At 44.8% G+C, this 22,210-nt stretch overlaps 1 protein-coding gene across 2 annotated transcripts in view; it reads right to left on the reverse strand.

The window, feature by feature from the left end:
- Window positions 1-22,210, reverse strand: part of CATIP (ciliogenesis associated TTC17 interacting protein) — a 252,242-nt gene that overhangs the window by 63,080 nt on the left and 166,952 nt on the right. For both annotated transcript variants that reach the window (XM_086954466.1, XM_086954465.1), the window contains 2 exons: window positions 6,292-6,492; window positions 3,920-3,975 (listed from right to left, as the gene is read on the reverse strand). In XM_086954466.1, the coding sequence (XP_086810592.1) occupies window positions 3,920-3,975; window positions 6,292-6,492 (257 nt within the window). The remainder of the gene's footprint in view (window positions 1-3,919; window positions 3,976-6,291; window positions 6,493-22,210) is intronic.

Consider the following 22,210-nt stretch of genomic DNA (forward strand, 5'->3'; position numbering starts at 1 on the left):
AGGACGCTTCTTATTGTACTGTATTACAGCACTTATATAGCGCTTATCCCCCTATGTAGGTCTGACAGTCACATGTATGGACATTCGGGCTATGCAGAAGTTTTACAACTCATCCACAGCACAGACACATTTTGCATGGAGGTTCTAAAGAGGGTCCCTTTCATATACTGAGAGATACTGCAGGTCCACACACCTTAAATCTTTAGTGCTCATTTAGTGCTCATTTGGTGTAATTTCCGAATCAGCTGAAACTGTGTTTGTGGTCAAATCATGAATGACTAGAGGTGCAGGAACAGGCAGTCCTGACTGCTCCGGACATTTTACCAGTTCAAAGCTTTTGAAATTTCCGGCTGTGAAAGGGCTGAAGAGGAATAGTGTGCCTTAATAAAGATTGTGATGGTAATTCCCCATTTTCAGAGCTTCCTTGAGGAGATGTGGTCCTATCATGTTGTTCATGGTATTCTTGAATCCCATCCATAAATGACCCCAGCAGTGTTGTATCTGTCTAAATTAAGGCCTGAGCGGGGCGGTCCACACAAGGAACCGAGCGCAGAAAGACAGTGCAATAGCGCTCACAGAAACAAAACAAGCGGTTCCTCCCCTTCTGGCTCATGGAAGGGTGCCTGGGCCTAAATATGTGCAGCCGGGGTCCAACAGCGGGCTACTATCTTGTGGTTTAAGGCACAATGCTTATACAATTAAATACCAGCCGAACCTATCAAAAAAACCGTATCCAAAAACTCGAACACAGACTCCTAGAAGCGCACCCAGAAACGCCACATTTCGGATCCCTTCTTCTGGATAAAAAATGGTGCAACAATAACTGGCCTTTTCTTTTTTACGAAAAGACATGCTAAATGGAGGTTGGCATTTTACTCACTGCTCCAAATCATCACATCCAAGAAGACCCCTCATGGGCTTTGACTTACGGTTGCCCCCTCACCTACCTACGGAATAGAAGCAACCATCTCCCTTTACAACAATGAGACTATCCTTATCCAATCATCTGCTCACAACCTGGTCATCTTTGACACCATTTTCCCCATCATCAAAAACACAATGTTTAGTAACGAAACTACACCCTCCTAATGTCCCCCTATTCCCTCTGACAACCCCCAAAATCCACAAAATGTGTCCTCTCACAACCTCGATATCTCGGATGACCCTACCCCTTCCCTTCTTTGCTACGCTACAGGGACATGAACACTAAAAAGTAACTCTTATGTGACATTAGGTGGGCCAGAATCCCTCTCCTCCCAATCCCTAACTAGTGAACATGCTCACCACTCTCCTAGAGCAATGAGGTCAGAGTCACGTAGCCCCTTATGTCACACCATCACCCCTTCCACACCCCGACCCCTATACACATTATTGTGGGCACTGCCCAGGACTTTCCCCTTAGCTACACTGGTGTCACACCCATATTCTGATCTCCCTAATCAGGCCAGCAACATGACTCATAAGACCCTTGTACCTCTTCGTAACCAGTTGCTACTCTTCCCATCGAATATACCGCTTTTTAAAGCATGCTTTTTCCCCGCAGGGAATTATAATGTAGTTGTTCCAATGACTGCGTTGTAACCACAAATACAATTATCCTACAAGTCGTAACAACGACTTGCGGTGGGGGGTGCTGGATGTTTGAATAGTAAAATGTACTATTCCAACTCCAGTATGTGCATCAGTAGGGAAGGTGTTGGATTTTAAATCCAACACCTTCTGCCCCACCGCAATAGTTGTTCCAACTTGTGGAGTAATGGTATGCGTGCAACGCGGTCGTTGTAATGACCGCATTGCAATTTCCTGCGGGGAAATGTTTTCGCAGTAAATGATGTTCACCTTTCCCACCTCGCGACGCACTTCACATCTCTATCTCGCCCCCGCATCTCTATAACCTTTCCTCCCCTAGACCACCCTGCCTCACAGCTCCTGTCTCCAAGTGCCAGGAACCGCTCCTACACAGCTTTTGAATCCAGATTGGATGAGATTTCACTTGCCCTCAACAACTCAAGGCTGATGTTCAAAGCCTTTTACACCTCACCTCCGATTTATCTCATTATTGGAAATCTAGTGGGTCCCTGAAGACTGAGTCCCTCAACTACACACATCCCTCTTAATCCTGCTCCAGGCTGTCAGCGCATCCCTTACCCACTGACCTCATCACAATTGGCCCCTACACACCAAAGATGGAAAACCTCACCCCTCCCTAATGACCCCTCTCGGCTTTTCAGAGATAAAGACCCACTCCAAGACAAGGATATTATTACGTTTTTACTCTCTTATACCCATCATATGCTGTTAACACAGAGAATTTGTGCCAAGTTGAAGCAATCACTGTGACCTGTTTGGAGTACCGACGGTAAACTCTAGATCCTTAAATTCCGAGTGGCGGCTGCAAAGCTCTGGAACAGTCTGCCCGCCGACATCCGCCATACTTCACAGCTCCTGCCTTTTCGAAAACTAATAAAGACTTGGCTTTTTCCCTAGAGTCCCTCCGTCACTACTAAACAATTTTCCACTATTTCTATTTTAGGAGTAGCCACCCTAGCGCCAGGATGCCTGCCAGGCGACAGCTGCGCTCTATAAATGTTTTAAATAAATAAATAAATTAAATAAGAACAACCTCACTCAAGTCCCCACCACTATTCCTTCCTCCGATGATCCCAAACCACAGTCTAAATTCATGCTTCTCAACTGCAGATCAGCCGGATGGCATGCTGCTGACATGTAAATGTAAATGTATTTGAGCTTATATAGCGCACAGCTACCCACAAAGGGTTTCCCGGCGCTTGCTTAGGGAACCCGTCCTGGTATTCCCCTGTGAGATAACCCCAACAGGGTATCCACAAGGTGAAAGCCAGGCATCCCGCCGCGAGGGGCCGTTGTGGAGATTAAGCAAGCTATTGCCCAGAGTCGCAGAGTGTGAACCCGTGAGTCGAGAAGGCACCGGAGCGAGAATTATCGAGTCCATGGAATTTTTGAGCCCAAGACCCGCCGAGGCGGGGAATTGAACCCTGGTCCAGGGCCGATCTCAGCTTCCGGGTCTGCCGCCTCTAACCCCTGAGCCACACTTCTCCACATTGCTCCCCTCATCCTTGCTCATGATCCAGACATTCTAGTGCCGAGGAAAACTTGGCTTTAAGACTCATCTGCAACAATTATCAACATACTATGTGCCCCCGAGGTATGGCCTCATCAGGCTTGACGGATCGGGTGGACAAGGTGGAGGCATCGCTTGTATACATCGTAACAATCTATCAGTTAGACAACTGCAATCAGATTCCTTGTCGTCAGGCGAATACCTGTGCTTCGAAGTCTCATGCAACTACCGGCAAGCATGCAGATTCCATGCGCTCTACCGCCCTTCACGGGGTAATCCCCCTTTCATAGAACAGATCATGGAAATCATCTCCACGCATGTGGAGTGTCACGGCACCCAGATCTTCCTTTGGAGGCTTTAACATACATGAATGACTCATCAGTCAATAGCCTCAAAACCTTCTTAGTAGACCTCAACCTCACCCAAATATGTGAAAGCCCTACTCACATCAAGGGGCCTACCTTCGATCTGGTCATTGGAAAGATCAACTCAGCTCAGCTAAAGAAACCCAGACACTGGCAAAGAAGTCTTAGAAACATTAACTTGTAGGATCTGACTTCCTGCACTGATAATATCCTTCTCCTCCTCTGGACAGGTCTGATGTCGACGACCTTACTAACCACCTCTGGGTCCATCTTCCTGGTAGAGGTACACCACGGAAAATACTTGCCAGGTGGAAACCTAGTTTGCCTGGCCCTATGTCGGGTGTATTGTTACAAGGGATTCAGTCAACTCCCCTATCGGCCTTCAATTCCCGCTGCACATACAAGATAACCTTTTACACTACGCTCCCCTTGTTGTCCGTCAACTTCCCATTACCTTCAGGTACTCATGGCTGTGCTGCTCCAGAGTTTCAAGGTCCTTCGAGATGTAGGCTGAAAAAGAGAGAAGACAAGAAGAGTATTGAATAAGAAAGCAACAGTGTAAATAAAGGTGTGCTTTGAAAAGTAAGAGATGCATTTGATGACAATAAGTTAAAAATTAATACAAGACGGTCTGACGAATGAGAGCCTTTTTCTGCCTCATTTGGAGTCCTTCAACTAAACTCAAGAGTTCTTAACAAAAATGGCATCAACCAGTTGCAAGAACGAATTCCCAGGGAACCATAGAGATGCTCTCCTGCCCTGACAAAGTCAGGAAGTTAGAAAAGTGGACCTTCTTTCTCGTAGTAACAGTAAATATTATTAGAATAGCAAGCAGACAAGACCACTTCTAGTTCGTCACCACAGTACCCGCTGGGTAATTCCATATACCACCAGGCTCTAAGGGGTCACTGGCACTGGTGATTAGGTTCAAACTGAGCCCTCCCCCTCATGTGTCCCCTAAGTTTCGATAAAGAGCACAGCCTGATGCACCACTTTGGTTTGTAAAGCTAATCGTGGCAACCAAGGGGCTTGTGTAAACCTAAAAAGCAAGGGCTTGATTAAAGGGCATCTCTCCACACAGAAGAAAACACAGCGCTGTTTAATGACTACCTAAAGACACTTTAGCAGATGCCGCATGCCCTGTCACTGTGGGGAAACAACCTGTACATTGCGGCTTGAACCACCCCTGCCTGAACAACGTGGTCCGAACCACAAACACGTTTTTACAACTTGCTTTAGAAGGGGGGGCTGTTGGCCTGTTGTTGGACTTTAAATCTAACTCTTTCCCTACTGTTGAGCAGACTGGAGTGAGAATAGTAAATTATACTTTTCCAAAGTCAAGTGCTTTCCTTAAGGCAATTCGCAGCAACGATTTGCATGGTAAAGGGATGCGTTGTAAAGACACATTTGTGGTTTGGACCACGTTGTTAAGGCAGGGATAGTTAATACCTGTGTGGTTTTGACATACTACCTCACTGTGGCTCTGGTCTTTGAGGTGTGGTGAAATGGTTAGGTGAAGTTCACTATTGCCAACTCCATAATGTTTTAAACAAAACAACAAAAGTAAAGTCTTAAAAAAAATTTTGAGCGAAAATAGCTACTAACCCTATTCCTGTGAGAGAAATTTCCAAAAACTTTTTGCGAGCTGTTTTTCATAAAGGCAAAGTTTTGCAAAGGTAGTGAATTTTGCAATTTACCAAATTTTTTCATTTTTGCAAATCTTTGCTGGTGAAACTATAACTTTGTGCACTTATTTCAATACGCTATTTTATCTGCTAAATGAAGAGTCCCTCAGATGAGATATCTAGTTAGTATAAATTTAAGAAAAATTACAGTTCATATCCAGCAGGATTGTTTGTTGAATATCCCAAACCTCCTACCTCCATAATTAAATGGACAGGGTTTACAGTTATTCTGGAATTAGATCTGAATCCTAAATCCTAATTTGGGATTTGACTGGTAATGCTGGACACTATTCTTTGTTAAATATCCATAAAAACAAAAGCAAAATATATTTCTTTATATACTTCTTACAGTTGTGTGATACTGGTTACGACTGTGTTATGCATCAATCAGATCACAGTATATGTGTATTTTTGTGTTACGTTGTTTAGTTTTTCCTAGCTTAATGACTTTTCTTACACAGCACAAGCCGCATTCATCCCTCTACAGTCAAGTGAAGTAAAGTGAGGAGAAGTAAATTTCATTGAATCGCATTAAATAGGAAAGCCAGACTTTAAAACAAGGGAACATATGTACAACAAAATGCCTAAGAGCAGAGCTGTGGCAAATTTGGCAGCACCGCTCTCCAAACTTTTCAGAACGTAACAACACACTGTATTTACAACAATACAGCGAATCCCTGTGTTTTCCATAGTGCTAATATTAGCTCCCTAGGGCCAACGCAGGCACCCTTGCACCATGGAGCAAGGGTGCCTGCAATGCAGAGAATGAGTCTTTATTTACAGGAAGGTGTTCCTTCCTGCAAATAGACAGCCCATAATAGTGATTTGTTACTTCTGTGTGTGCTGCATTCTGCCGCTTTGTAAATATGGTGCAGGGCATTCCGCACCCGGTGGTGCTAGGGGATTGTACATCAGCCTCAAGGTCTCAGGCTCTGAAGACTGCACCTTAACCACAAGAATCTGTCTTGTCTGCCGGAAAGCAGACGGCTACCCACAGCAAAGACATTTTTGCTACAAGCCACCATGTCTTTCTCCAGCAAAGAAGTTCCACAAGAAAGCCTCTTAGGAGAGACAGTGAAAGGTGAAGACAAACAACAGCTCAACCAGATTTAAATAAAAGAAAAGGGAGTTACTCCCCAACCTAGGATTGAGGTCCCACAGGGAATGCCGTCGATGGATCCTTGGCTGGTGGCATGGACCAGGAAACATTCCACCTCCTCCTTCCCATCCTCTTCGTAGAAGGCACGCTGCACCGACACCGTGAACTCCCCCACTTCACGCCCACTGTCCGAGATGGTCACCAGAGAATCTGCAAACAGGCATAACTGCAGCTCCTCAGGGGCTGAGAACAGAGAGGGAGTAGTCAATCCTATGTTTGTTGACATGGGGACAATGACAGTCCAAGATCTAATGTCTTCTATCTGCAATAACACTTAACATAAAGTCTGTTCAGTTGCATTTCAACACAAGACAGTCAAAGATCACAAGCAGCTGAATTGCCTTCCAAACCTTGAGATGGACAAGGAAATACCAAATTCTGGCTAATCCCCATATGTTTATGTTTATGTATGCTTGTAAAGCGCTCGAATGCCGAGGCGTCTTGGCGCTGCTGTGGTGTGTAGAGGGAGTGGCTGGGGGAATCTCTAGTGAGTTTTGGATGGATTTTTGGGGACAAATTGAGACTGAGAAAGAACACTATGATCATATTGTGTCATGATTACATTTAGGAGCAATGAATAGGATGCTCTATTTAGTGGCTCTACACATGGAATGTTTGGAGTAGGGTTGGTCGAGTGTATTGATCAGGTATTAGTGGTAGTGTGATATTTATTCTATATGGTGGAAGTGGGAGGAGTTCTGTCATCTATTTGGGTGATTAACAGAAATTCTGTTTATTTACTATGCATGTATGTAAATTAAAATGCAAAATATAAAATCTGAAATATGATTTAAAAATACAGAGATTTTTCTATTTTTTTTAATGCTTTTTGAGGCCAAATTAATAGGCTGACTATATTTAGAGCATGTTTTGGTGGCGGGTTTCCTTGTTTCTCTGGTTGCTCCCAATGCAGCTCCCACCAACACCAGGGCGAACCGTTGGGGGTGACCATGCCCATTCCTAGGGCACAACAAGAAACAATATGTGCAAATTAGGTCCACTCGTAGGGCATATTGACGAGCTCCTGTGCCAAGCAGTGAATATTTTGTTTGACTGTTCGCTCACTGTTTTATTTGACCACAATCTCGATTCGCAGGTATTTCTTTGTTTCATCCTTTTTTAATGGGTGCCCCAGTCTCACTCGGGAAAACCAAAGTGGCAAAAATCATTGGGGGCTGAAGCTGATGCCCCCGGCTCCCAGCACGCAGGGCCTTCTGGTGCAAGGGGACCGACATCTTGTTCTCTGCTCCTACCGTAGTGGAAACAACTCCTCTGATGCTTCCATGATAGGAGCAGCTCTGTGTACTGCATTTGTGAAGGTAAAGCGGGCATTTATGTGCTGGGCGCAACCGCCCCACACCCTAATTTAGGCAGTGTTAATGACCACCTGTCTTGGGACTGCTGAGGTGCTATGCATATGCATGACAATGCATTTATGTGCGATGATGCGGACCACCATCTGAAATGAGTTAGTTGAACGCCTGATGCGTGGTACTTGGCAGGACCTGCAAACACAGGCACCATGCTCAGCAGCATGGGATCCCAGAGGCAAGCGAATAGTTGCGAAAGCCCCCAGGGGGATGGGGCCCCGAGGCAGAACATAAGCGCGGGGGGGGTTCATGCACACCTCCTTCCTAGGGAAATATATAATGAAAGCTGCACTGACCCTGGGGCCTGTGCCACTCCGTGGTACTTTTAAGAACACCGGGCGGAGCACCATACACTCGTTATCAGGTTTCCGTTTTAAAGGAGGGAAAAGTGAAAAATATATATCTCAGGGCCGCTGGGCCCATTCTCTCAATTTTTGTCTCATTTGGTCCTAGAAGTCAGGCCTAGAAACCAGTAGCATTTCTTCAGTTGTTTGGCCTCTAAATGGGCACCTTTCACAGGGAGATGGATTTGCATGCTCCCTGTGGTTGCCATCTCGTCTGCCCGGCTGTGGGTGCATCAGGCACAACCTCTCTGCTACCAACCAACAGGACACTCCCTAGTACACTACCCAGGCATCATGGCCTCCTGGCCATCTGGCAAGGAACCTGTGAGGGCAGAGCAATCCAGGGCTTTTTGCCCAACAGGTTCTCCGGTGGCATAAAAGGGCCAGCAATACTGGCCCTTGAGAAACCCATGATAGCCTTGGGGCTCAGCTGGAATCAAAGTCCTTAGTCCATCCTATCAGTGTATCAGATGGCTTCTCCATCCAGGTGGGCATCTTTTTTGACGTCGTCATCTCCCAGGTCCATGGTATTCCCTACTGTCTCTCCCTTGTGCAGGGGTTGAAAGTTTAAGGGGCTAGGCACGCCTGGACAATGCTGCCATGCCATATCATCCCATCACCCTGTCCCAATCCTCCTGAACAGCATTCTGGAAATTCCAAAATGGCAACTTCAGTTTTTCTCTGGAAAGAGCTCCTCTGAGGACCTCACTCAGCTCTCCGCCTAGCGGACATCATAGGCTGATCTCTCCCACTAAAACTGCAAAGGTGAGCCCCTCCAGTGTTGGCTCTGGAGGTCTGGGCTCCCTCCTATGCTCTAAGGGGCCTGTGCTGGGACAGGGGCTGGTGATAGAGATTTCTCCCACACTCCCTCCTGTTGGAGTAACTCAGTCAGTCTCTGATATTTGCTCCTTTTGTGAGGGGGAGGTCTTTGTTCCCTCTGCTCCAGAGCCGAATCTTTAACTTGGCCCAGGAGGAGGTGGGAAAAAGGCCTGTAATCTGACTATGGCCTGAGCCAGAGAAATATGACAAATCCTTAGGTCCCATAAGATGTATATGTAGTGTGTTGTGGACTGAAAATTCAAACACACTGTGCATGTTTTACCACTGATTGTTACCTTGTTTAACCTGGTAGGCCTAAGTGGAGTGAAACTGTACTTTAGGGAGCATTTTCCTTATATATATATAATACAGTAGAAACACCACACACTTTCACTAAGCACTACAGACTTACTCTATGACTGCCCACTTATACTGTAAGATCAGTATCATAATATAATGTCAGTACCAATCCTTGCAAAGTCCTTTCTGCCCCAGGCTACCGGTGTGCAAATATCTGACGGCACATGACTGTAGTCTCATGCGAGCAGCCCACACACATGTGCAAACCTACGCATGTGTAACCAGCCAATGTCCTAACCCTAGCTTTGCACCAGTGGCCTTATCTTAAAAGGTACACACTGGTGGTTAAAACGCTTAGTCCAATTACTGTGAGTGGAAATTAGGTAGCCAGACTTACCCTCAGTAAAAGTGAAAAAATGGTTACCCATTTGCAAGAAACCCTGGTAGACTAAAGGGGCAGAACCCATTTGCTGTAGCTTAAATCCACAAAAAAAATATAACAGGCAGCAAAAAATCATGTACCCTTTGATGCTACAGGAAGGAATACTTCTCAAGTGAGAAAAATCGATAGAACGTACAAGACTGACCAAATATGAATTAAAAGTAGTAACCAACTGCTGTCATGCCACAGTGGCGGGTGGCATTCTGCCGCCACTGCCTGTAGACGTGGTCTCAGACAATAGGAACGCCTCACACTACCCACGTGGCGTGTGCTGAGAGGATCACTGCAGCTCTGGTAGATCGTCTCATCCCATCTCTCCACATACCTTGCGACGGCCAATCCACCAGCGCATTCCTCCGGTTTCTCGCTCCTTCTTTTGGGGCTGGTGGCGCAGGCAGTGTTCCTGGCCAGGTCAGCACCCACTTCCTAGCATCCATCAACATTGACCGCTGGGAAGGACAGCAACAGCCCAATCCAAGATGGCCACCTACTACCACACTGCAGGCTTCTTTTCCCAATCTAGGATAGAGGCTTGTGTTGTTCAGCTCTACTGACTGTTTTAGACTATAAAATGAAGCCATTCCATTCCTTTTACTCCCTGTGTCACAATGCTTCTAGTAGCGGTTTGCATCATGTTTCTCCTTCCTGGCTCGGTCCTGGTGTTTTCTCTTACTCCTGTGGCAGTCTTTCCTTCTCTTCCATTCTTAATCCTGCCTTACCCTTTGGATTTCTAGTGCCTCCATTGCTGCTTAGCCTGTTAGCCCCTCCTTAAAGTCCTGGAAGGTAAAGTTTTACAGCATGGTTCTAGCTGGCATCTTCCAACAAGTTCCCCATCCATCACGGAAGCCCTCTACTCCAGTACTCAGAAGGTTTTTTGCCCAATGTCTTTACTCACAGCAGCTCCTTCTGAAAGGCATTTGTCTGTGTTAGCGGCGCCAATGCTACTGGAAGGGGTTGCTCCTACCTCTGGCAGATCAAGTCGGTAAAGATGAGGTCACCCCTCAGAAGCACGTCCAGAAAATCTTTGGACCCTTGACAGTTTGCGATGATGGCTTTTCAGTCTTGAGGAAGAAGAACTGTATAGGGTTCATTCCTTAGCCCAGACAGTCAGCAAAAAATTCAAGAGTTGCAACAGCTGCCAGATTAAAACCTGGATCTGTGTCAGGCTCTTGCTGCCAAAAGTACTGATTTGCCAGTGGTTTCTACTGCAACTCCTCGCTACTCTGGCGATACAAACAAACCTAATAAATTCTAGGACTCTTTAACCGTGCTCTTTGATGTTTGTCCAGGTCAATGTTCCTAAAACTAGGCTAAGGTGAGATGTCTTATTAGTGCCTTGCCTGGTCCAGCACCACCCTGGCGACATCTCCAGTAGATGCTGACAATCTCAGCCTGTTAAAGTATTCCACTTTCTAAACAGCATTAAAGGGGGTGTGAAAGGTCAGACCTAGGAATTTTGGCAGAGAAGTCCATCTGCAACATCCAACAGGGTGGACAAGGTGCCCAAACTTACATATTAGAATTTCGTCAACTTGCAGCTGTAAATGGGTGCAACAGACCTTATTTATCCTATTCCATAAGGGTCTTAGAGGTGAAATGAAGATTGAGTTGGTCCACTGCATCCAACCAGCCTGTTTCCCTGTTTTGCCTGCACGAATGCAGAAAGGACAGAAGACTCGGGTCCCTGCCGCCGTTGGAAGCTATCGATTTGCCTCTTGATTGGCTGAAACCTCTAGTGAAGAGAGTCCACTATCGCCTAAAGAAGAGCTTATGTAGACTGGAATGTCCCGAGGATCGCTGTCTGAGACCGAGAGGGTAAACTGTCTCAAGCACTGACTGTGCAAGTTTTGTGGTTCTTCCGAGCATTTCATTTGTTCTTGTCAAATTCGTCCACAAAGTCCTTCAAGAAACACCCTGTCCCATCCCTCTGGAAAGGAGATAGAACGGAAGGACCTCAAGTCCCTTTGATTGAGGTGGAGTGGGGTAGACTGGAGTGGAGTGGAATGGGGTAGTTTAGGGTGGAGTGGGGCACATTGGGATGTTGTGGGGTTGATTGGAGTGGTGCAGAATAGGGTTGATTGGAGTGGGATACATTGGAGTGGAGTAGTTTGAAATGGGGTAAATTGGAGAAAAGTCGGGTTGCTATGTGGGAATCTAGGACCCTAGTGTAATTTTCCTGATTCATGTCCATATGTAGGTATAAATCACCAAGACCTTATATAGGCATAGGAATCATTGCCTTATTTAGTCTTAGCCTGTGCAGCCCAAATACGGCATGGCTACTACCACTAAACTCCGGGAATCCACAACGATTTCTTGGAAAAACCCGCCTTCAGCAGTCAGGGACTTCCCCCTGCTTGAATACTAATTTATCCAAGAACTCCTGGAGTTTTCAAGGAACTGAGGCACTAGTGACGATACTATGTCCAATCTTATGTCAAACTCGGCACCTTCAAAGTATAAATATGCCTACATTTGCCCAGTCAAACACACAGTGGTTTAGGCGCAGATCGACTAACTACTTGCCCGACGCCCTGCTGCTGCAAGTGCCGAAGGAAGCCGACCCTCCAACTGACGCACTGAGAAGACGCTGTCTTTTCTCTTGCCGAGAAATCCAGCTTTGGTGTTTCCAGGCTACCCTTGCGGGTTGCTGGGAGATCAAGTCCTGAGAGAGAGATGCAAGACCTCTATCATTCTAAAACCAATGTACGGAGCTGATTAGACCCTTTGAGAATTCTTGGATCAGATTCTTGGCAGAAAATAACTAGACTTAAGCTACACCACACTTACTCCTCCCTCGTACTAGACTTAGGTTAGGTACACCGGGGTAGGCGTATTTTAGAAGCACCAGTTGAGTACTTTTAGCCACTATTTTATCACTGTATGTATTTTATGCATTTTATGTATTCTAGGTTTATGGCTTAGAAACCATATCATGCTTTTACAGTACTATTTTATAATACTATTCGTATTATATGCATTGTCCTTCTTAACTAGCATTTCAATTGTAGCAGTGCATTTCTTATGCTTAAGAAATAAGACTGTTCAATAAATACTTTTATTGCAAACGCCTGTCTCTCTATTTCTAAGCAACTCTGGTGAAACGAAGCATGCACATCTGACTGAGTGAAATAGCTGTCTATTGTTTCCGCGACTCTAGAGATTCTTTTCATTCTGGGGAAACAAAGTTGTCATGTTATATGGTTGTCAGAGACTAATACCTTCTTGTTTATTCGAGAAAGTTTCTAGTGACCTCTGAGCCAGCTGGCACTCACAATTAAGTCTAATATATTCGGCAGAGACCTAGTCGACATAAGTCCTACGTCTAAGCTGCAGGATATATTATTCCAATGTGCAGAGCCTATTGGGAATAAAGATTCATCAAGCTAAATTGCGCTCGCAAAAGGGCCAGATTCATCATCCCAAATGCAAAAATCGCTATTTGCGAAATCGCATATTTGCAAGGAATTGGATTTAAGGAATCTCTATTAGAGATTCCTTAAATGCAATTCATTAACCAATTTGAAATTGCGAATTCGCAATATTTGGTCGCTATTTACCACGAAGTCTGACTTCGTGGTAAATAGCGAAAAAATAGAAAAAAGCACTTTAGTGCATATTTCTCTGTTGCATGTTACACACACACATGTCCTTTGGACATGTGTGTGCGCAACACCTGTGTAAATTTGCATTTCAGGGGTGCTACAGGGTGTCCTTTGGACACCCCTGGCACCCTTGAAATCGCTATCTTATTTGCGATTAGCAAATTGCTAATCGCAAATAAGGAATACTCCCCATTCATTCCTATGGGCCTAAAGGCCCATAGGAATGAATGGGGAGTATTCCCTATTTGCGATTAGCAATTTGCTAATCGCAAATAAGGAATGTGTAGGAATCGCAATTTATTTAGCGATTCATACATGAATCCCGTTTTGCAAGTCCTTAATAGCGATTTCTTAATAATCGCTATTAAGGACTCGCAAAACGGCTCTTTCATGAATCTAGCTGATAGGAACTACACTACATGGCGCCCAACGTTTGGTAAGGCAATAATTTAACGCTAGATATTAGAGTCACTCAGTCGTGCTTTTCACACAGACCTCTTTTTCTCCCGTAAAAACTCCAAAAGACGTCTGGAGTGGTTGAAAGGATAATATCCGCCAAAACTGAGTAGGACAAAAAATCCTATGTATTAGTTTTTAGTTTATACAACGTTGAAGGATACAGTGTTCCAAAATATTGTGCACCTAATCTTTGTTTCCTTGAAACTTGTTCTGCAAACTCTTAAATAAGTAAAAATAATGGTTACTGACAAGGAATTAGCTGCAGCAGCAGCTCAAGCGATCTTAGATGACGCTGAAATCCTAGAAAATGACACAGATGCTATACTGCTCCCGGTAAATGTACCTTACAAACTGATAAATAATGGAGTATCAGCAAGGGGTGGCAGAGTAATCTTTGTCATAGAGGCACATGAATATCGGCAGACAGAGGTATTCTATTCATGGATTCAGTTTCCAGCAGCAAATGCGGGAACACGAGAGTTCCACTACTACAAAGCAGAGGAACCTCCAGCGGAATACGTTCCTTTCGAGGACATTGAAATTCCATTAACTTACCAAGAGCATCAGCTCTGGTTTAAAGGCGCCCTAAAACATCAAAATCACATTACCAGGCTCAGTCCACTAGGTAGATTAGGAGCAACATGGCCGCTATACACCACATCCAGACATTGAAAGGATGTCAGATGCAGAATTATTAGCTCAGCTAAAACAATTAATTAAAATACATAGACAATTGGTTCAATATGTCATGCGGACATTACCAATCCAACCAGCTGTAAGAATTCCACAGCACACCCCTTACCAGGGGAACACAAACAAAATTACACCACAGACTATACAGTCAGTCATTGGTAAACTACCAGCAAAACGAGAACAAATCCCGTTCTGGTTAGCACAAAAAATTTCTCAAATAGAGGCAGTATTTCCTGATAGTACGCCTCATGAGAAACACAGGATTCTGACAATCTGTTTACCTATGGGGACTGCACCACACATAGAGGACTGTGACACTTGGGGTACAGTCTTTGCTTCAATCTACACTAAAACACATAGTGTTCCGTCCATGGCGGTAATACCAGACGTTCTAAGACAGATTCAAAATGAATACGGTCCAGAACTGGCTTTAAATATAGGTATGAAATTACTGAAAGATTTTAAGCAGGTCTCGGCTATACTATTAGCCAACATTAAAGGTGACAATCCGCCAGAAATTAAAAGAAACAGACATTACTGCGCAACCTTATGAGCTTGCCAGAATTATTGAAAAATCCTATGAAGAACTAGGTAGAGATAGTTTGGGTATGTAACCACTAAAACCACAACTAACAGAGAATCCTGAAAAAACTTTTATAAAAAATAATCTCACTACTCCGAAAAGGAAGTGGGAAAACAGTAAACAGACACTTCCTAGAGAGAAGCGTTCTCAGTCCAGAGGATCATCTCCCCAAAGGAGTTAGGTCTCCTGAACGGGGGCAAGGCATCCCCGACGGGAGCCCTCTGAAAAAAGGTATAACATTAGAAATAGGGATACTTTAAGAAAACCTGATAGATATCAAGATAATGACACACGTCCCTCTTGATCTTTTCAGACTTCCTCGCAGAAATCAGAAAGAAGAGGACGGTCAGAACACAAAGAAGAACGCATGAAGTCAAAAGACAAAGAACCCGTTCACCAAAGTAAAAAAGCTCAATTTTCCAAAAAGAAGGTAGCAAGCATAAAGATCAGACATGCCGAGGATTCTGAGGACACAACTCAAGAACGGGGAATGGGCTCAGACAATGCTAGACAGCGCAGGAGAAGTAACCATAGTTCGCAAGATCCTGAAGGATCATCTGGAGACAGTGGACTTGAATGTATGCATTCAAGTTGGAACTGCACAACAAGAGGGTTAGTGTACCCCACAAATTATATGAAGTTACACTCCGGATGGAGGGGGACATAACTAGAAAAATAAAAGCTTTTTGGGAGAAGCTTTCCAAGGGCTATGACATACTTCTGGCTGAAAGAGACTGGCCACCTACAGTTGTTAGGGAGTGCCCACACAGCAAAGAGATAATTATGCCAGCCTTCTCAAATCACATTCCAATTCATAAAAAATATACATATGCCAGGAAATGGGCAGTAGCTCAGGCTACAGCATTATATAAAAATCACGTTGGATGGGATGAGGTTTTCCTCACCACAAAATCCAGTTAAAAAATCAACCTACTGCACAGAGGCAGTATCCAGTCAAGCAAGAAGCTAAGAAACAAGTCAGGGAGATCTTAGATCAACTTGAATATCAAGGGGTGATTGAAACATGCACCTCATCTATGAACAATCCTTTGTTTCCTGTCTCCAAGCCAGGCAATTCATATCGTCTAGTTTTGGATTACAGACACCTAGACTCTTGTTGCAAAACTTTTGCAGTACAAAATTCACATAGTGCAGCACTGATGAATAACATTGTGCGCAAAAAATATAAAACCACATTAGACATTTCAAATGGGTTTTTCTGTCAAAATATTGCTCTGGAAAGTAGGCACTTGACCGCTTACTCAATCTTGGGGACACAGCGACAATTTTGCAGTATCCCCCAGGGATTCAAGAATAGTCCAGGGTTATTTTGAGCCAGAGTAACAGAAATACTACAAATGTACGATGATGAGGCATTATGTAATGTAATGTAATGTAAAATTTTATTTATATCGCGCAGCAATCGCTCCAATGGAGCATCTAGGCGCTACCTCCGGCAAATTACCAGATGACAAAGTGACTCAGAGTTGGACCAAAAACAAAGGCAAGCATCAAACTAGAGTTCTGCCATGCTATCTTGCAGTTTAAACATCCAAGTTTTTAATTCTTTGCGGAACTCTGTTTCTTTATCCAGAGTTCTCAGGGCAGGAGGCAGAGTATTCCAAGCCTTTGCACCCAGTACTGCCAGGGACTTTCCTCCACGGGTTTTTAAACGAAACCTAGGAACCACCAGAGTATTGGAATTTGATGATCGTAGGCTTCTGGTTGGGCAGTATCTCTTGAATTTTTTCTGTAGATATAGTGGTCCTGTTTTGTGCATTGCTCGAAATGTTATAATCAAAACCTTGAACAGGATCCTTTTTACAATGGGAAGCCAATGAAGAGCTTTTAATGCCCCTGAGGCTGACGATCTTTTTGGCCATTTTAGCACCAATCTGGCAGCAGCGCTTTGCACTAGCTGAAGCCTGTAAGTTACTTCTTTATTTGTGCCAGCATACAAACTGTTGCAATAATCTAAGCGCGACGTTACCAACGCTACTGCAACAGTTTTCCTCGCCTCCAAAGGGAGTATATCAAAGAATTTCCTAAGGCTTTTAATTAAGCCAAAGCACATTCCTGCCACTTTTATTGCCTGCTGCTTGAAGGCAAGATTGGAATCAAACGTGACTCCCAGGTTCCGAGCAACTATGGTTGTATGAGGCGGTATTTATGCCCTTTCTGGCCACCATTGCCTGGGAATAAAGTCATTATTTGGGCCTAGCGGAATGATCTCTGTTTTTCCTGTATTACATTTTAGGTGATTCTTCCGCATCCAATCGAAGGTGGCAGTTAAACATTCCTTGAATGTTTCTTCCCATGACTGGTTGTCCCTATCCGTAACCAGTATTAACTGCGTATCATCGGCATATGCTACTACCTCTATGCCAAAGGATGATATTAGTTTAATCAGAGGCGCAGTGTAGACATTGAATAATGTCGGGCTAAGGCTGGACCCCTGGGGTACTCCCATCGTCTGATGTTTTTCCGTGGAGGTAAATTCCCCCAGGGTTACCACCTGTCTCCTGTCCCTTAGGTAGTTTTCCAACCACTCTAGTACCGTCCCCTTCACGCCCGATGTTTTTAGCCGATCTAATAGGATGGCATGGGAGACCGTGTCGAAGGCCGCCGACAGGTCTAATAAAATCAGGACGGCCTTCTTTCCTTGGTCTAGGGCAGTACGAATGGTGTCTGTCGTGTACAGTAGAGCCGATTCTGTTGAATGCTGGGCTCTAAACCCCGCCTGATTGGGATGCCATATCTCGTTGACTTCTAAGAACATAGTCAGCTGTTTGTTAACCAGTGATTCAGCGATCTTACATAATGCTGGGAGAAGTGAGATAGGTCGCAGATTGGAAAGAGTCGCAGGGTCAGGAAGGGGTTTTTTCTGTAAGGGTTTCACTGCCGCAAGTTTCCATTCCAGTGGCACATTGGCCGTGGAAAGTGAATGATTTACGATTTCGTTAATCATAGGGTTTACTTCATCTACCATGAGATGCAGGAGTATTATGGGACAGGGGTCAAATGGGGACCCAGATTTTGTGGTTAAGATTGACTGCCTTGTTTCTTCCAGGCTAATTGGGTGGAAGGTTGCTAGCTGGTTCATAATTTCATCAGCACTTCCACCTTCTCTACTGGGTTCCAGAGAGGGAATTTCAAAATCTTTGGTTAGACCCTGTACTTTGTCCTCAAAATAATCAGCTATATTTTCGCAGAGGTCTTTTGAGGGTTGAATTTCCTGTGTTAAAAATGTGGGTTTATTAAAATCATTTACAATGTTAAAAATACATTTTTGTTTGTTTTTTGCAGCGACTATGGCAGATTCGTAGAATTTCCTTTTTGTTGATTTAATTCGCGCATGGTAGGTGCTTATAGCCCTTTTATATTTACCCCGCTCTTGCGTGCTATAGTTTTTTCTCCATCTGCGTTCTGCTCTACGGAGCTCCCCCTGTGCTATTTTTAATTCTTGATTGTACCATGGAGCTGATTTTTTCTTAGTATTCTGTTTTCGAGTCCTGTTTGGCCGCCCTGTCATATTTTTTAATTCAACCATCCATTCTCTGAAAGTGCTGGGGTCTGAGAACCCTGAGCCTGACCCGGTAGGCTTACAATCCCTAGCCATCTCAATCAGATTTGGATTTGCCATTAAGGCCCTCCATTCTTGTAGGTCAGCCTGGTCGTACTTAACCTTATTGTTACATTCCTTAGGGCTCTGAATAGGGAACATGAATGGTACTATAGCATGGTCTGTCCATGTTTGAGGTATTGGGCAGTTTGTCTTAAGCGATTGCAGATTGGTGGCTATGCAGTCAAGGGCATGACCTGCGTCATGGGTAGCTTGAACTGTCCCAATCTCTAGTCCGAGGACTTCCATTAATTCTTTAAAAGAGACAGCTGCGGTATCGGTGGTAGACTCCAAATGTATATTCACATCTCCCAATAATGTAAAATTGGAGTATCTGAGCACCAGAGGACTCAGTGCCTTGCTTATATTTTCCAGGAAGTCTTTACATGTACCTGGTGGGCGGTAAATGAGGGCCCCCGCAAACGTCATGGTCTCGCTGATTTTAATGCAAAAACCCATCCCCTCCGCCTCCTTTAAATCAGGGAGTTCAATCACCGAACATATATATGCCTCCTTGTGAATTATAGCTATTCCTCCTCCTCGTTTATCTCCTCCTCCGTCTCTCCTTTGCATACTGAAACCTGGTGGCAAGGAATGTACCATATCTGGGACACAGCACGGATTTAGCCAGGTCTCCGTAATAAATAAACAGTCCAAGTTGTCCTCAGCCAATAGATCAAAGACATGCTGGGCGTGTCTAGGTAGAGACCTAGCATTAAGAAGACCTCCTTTAAAAGTATCATTTAGTGCAGGTCTGGGGATAATCTGTGACCAAAGAAAAGTATGGCCACAGTATAGGCAGGACTCTGGGCCAGTCCCTGAGGCGGGGTCTAACCTGTGACAATCATTGTAAGCTGGCCCTAGGGTGAGTAGTGCCTCTCTGCTATAATTTTCTATCCTGTCCTCACCTGCTGCGGTCCAGCCCGACGGCCCGTCCGAGGCGCGGACGGGCGCAGACGGGCTGGACTCAGGCGTGACTCCGGCGTAGGTCCGGCGCGTCCGCTGCGCGCGTCCGCTGCGCGGAGACATGGTTGACCGTTTAAATAGAGCGACTAGAGCGCTCCACCAATGACAGCCCTACTCAAGATGGCCGCCAAACTGCTACCATCCGGGACCCGGTGAGCTTAGCCCTGCGATCGGCCAAGCACCACCTGGGGAGCGGGGAAAGAGTATTAAAGTGCAAGTCTGCAATGTTTTTTTAATTTAGCCCCTGTATTTGTGCAAATTCCAGCTCAGGGGGGGTCGGACACAAGGGATACAAAACGATCAAAAAGCAATTTTAAAAGCTCTAAAATGAATGACTGCTCGTAATGCAGCCTCTGGAGTCTGTGGGAGGTAATCTCCCGTTTGCCCTGTAAGCCCTCCTTAAATAGAGCGACTAGAGCGCTCCACCAATGACAGCCCTACTCAAGATGGCCGCCAAACTGCTACCATCCGGGACCCGGTGAGCTTAGCCCTGCGATCGGCCAAGCACCACCTGGGGAGCGGGGAAAGAGTATTAAAGTGCAAGTCTGCAATGTTTTTTTAATTTAGCCCCTGTATTTGTGCAAATTCCAGCTCAGGGGGGGTCGGACACAAGGGATACAAAACGATCAAAAAGCAATTTTAAAAGCTCTAAAATGAATGACTGCTCGTAATGCAGCCTCTGGAGTCTGTGGGAGGTAATCTCCCGTTTGCCCTGTAAGCCCTCCTTAAATAGAGCGACTAGAGCGCTCCACCAATGACAGCCCTACTCAAGATGGCCGCCAAACTGCTACCATCCGGGACCCGGTGAGCTTAGCCCTGCGATCGGCCAAGCACCACCTGGGGAGCGGGGAAAGAGTATTAAAGTGCAAGTCTGCAATGTTTTTTTAATTTAGCCCCTGTATTTGTGCAAATTCCAGCTCAGGGGGGGTCGGACACAAGGGATACAAAACGATCAAAAAGCAATTTTAAAAGCTCTAAAATGAATGACTGCTCGTAATGCAGCCTCTGGAGTCTGTGGGAGGTAATCTCCAGTTTGCCCTGTAAGCCCTCCTTAAATAGAGCGACTAGAGCGCTCCACCAATGACAGCCCTACTCAAGATGGCCGCCAAACTGCTACCATCCGGGACCCGGTGAGCTTAGCCCTGCGATCGGCCAAGCACCACCTGGGGAGCGGGGAAAGAGTATTAAAGTGCAAGTCTGCAATGTTTTTTTTATCATATGTCGATGACATCTATCTTACAGATGATGATTTGGACGTGCACTTGAAAAGAGTGAACACCGTAATAATTGAGTTCGCTTCTGAAGGGTATAAATTCAATTTTAAGAAATCATGAATTGCCCACCTCAATGTCCTATTCTTAGGATATGAGTTATCAAGTGAAGGCAAAAGCCTGGCAGCAAACTTTCTAGAGAAATGTGTGCTGCTCCTACCTCCAAAAATGCTGAAAAACTTACAGTCAATTCTGGGTTTCCTGAATTTTGGAAGAACTTATGTTCTAGATTACGCAGAAAGGGTTAAACCTCTCTACGAACGAATCAAACCTGATTTCAAACCAACAAATTGGAATCAGAAACATACAGAAATGTTGCGTTCAGTACAAACAGACATGTTAGCAAAAACACAATTAGATACACACAACAATGTGCGCAATCTCGTGATCCGTGTCATCCCAGGGAAATGCGGATTCACATACCTGACCTTTAATGAGGGAGAAAAGGTTCCAATTGCATTCAAATCACACTTGTACACACAAGCTGAAATGAAATTCACTTCAACTGAAAAAATTCTGACAGCGGTTCAAACTGCAGTAGCAAAAGAGAGAGCTCTCGCACAGGGTAAACGCATAATGATCGTTACAGCTGCACCTGCCTTAGAGGAAGTGACGAAAGCGAGCATTCCAAATGCTAAAGCTTTACATCCGGGATGGATACAATGGGTTAACTCTCTTGCTGCAACAGACGTTGAATACGTTTTTGACCCCTACTTGAAGACATAAGAATTCCTACAATACGAATACAAATGTCCTCTGCCAACCGAAATTCTGCCTCTAGAACATTACGGCTGTATAATATATACAGACGGATCAGCACAGCCCGCAATTGGGGGTAAACAAGCTTATAGTGCTGCGTGTGCGATCATTAAAGGTTGTTTGCGCGAAGGTAAACCCAGACCGAAGATCACTAAATCTCAATCTCTCTGAGACTGTACAGCTCAGCGAGCTGAACTACAGGCTTTCAAGATGGCGCGTGAAAATACCGATTGCGAATTCCTCACACTAATAGTGTGTGATTCGTATTACTGCGTCCAGTCTTACAATGAGTATCTACAGAACTGGGTTCAAAACGGTATCAAAGATGGAAAAGGTGGCACAATTAAGCATAAAACGCTTTGAGAACAAGTAGTTCTTTTACAGAAAGAACTACAAAAGACTCACGTGATTCATACACTGAGTCATCAGCGTGATGGCGTTCCCATTGCAGAGAATTCATTGGCTGAGGAAGCCGTGAAGGATGCTGTGCAAACGGCTTCCGTAGCTGCGATTACTTGGTCAAAAACAAAAATAGACAGCAACATAATGCAAGCTGTCACTGCTTCAGTTAAAGACAGTGGTAAGACACTCCCGAACGGCTTTCCAATAAAGTACTCATATATAACTGATGCGAATAATGTTCCTTTTGCTCGAATCCCTGGAGTGGG

Source organism: Lissotriton vulgaris, chromosome 2_1 (assembly GCF_964263255.1).
Source record: "Lissotriton vulgaris chromosome 2_1, aLisVul1.2, whole genome shotgun sequence".
NCBI classification, from domain to species: domain Eukaryota; kingdom Metazoa; phylum Chordata; class Amphibia; order Caudata; family Salamandridae; genus Lissotriton; species Lissotriton vulgaris.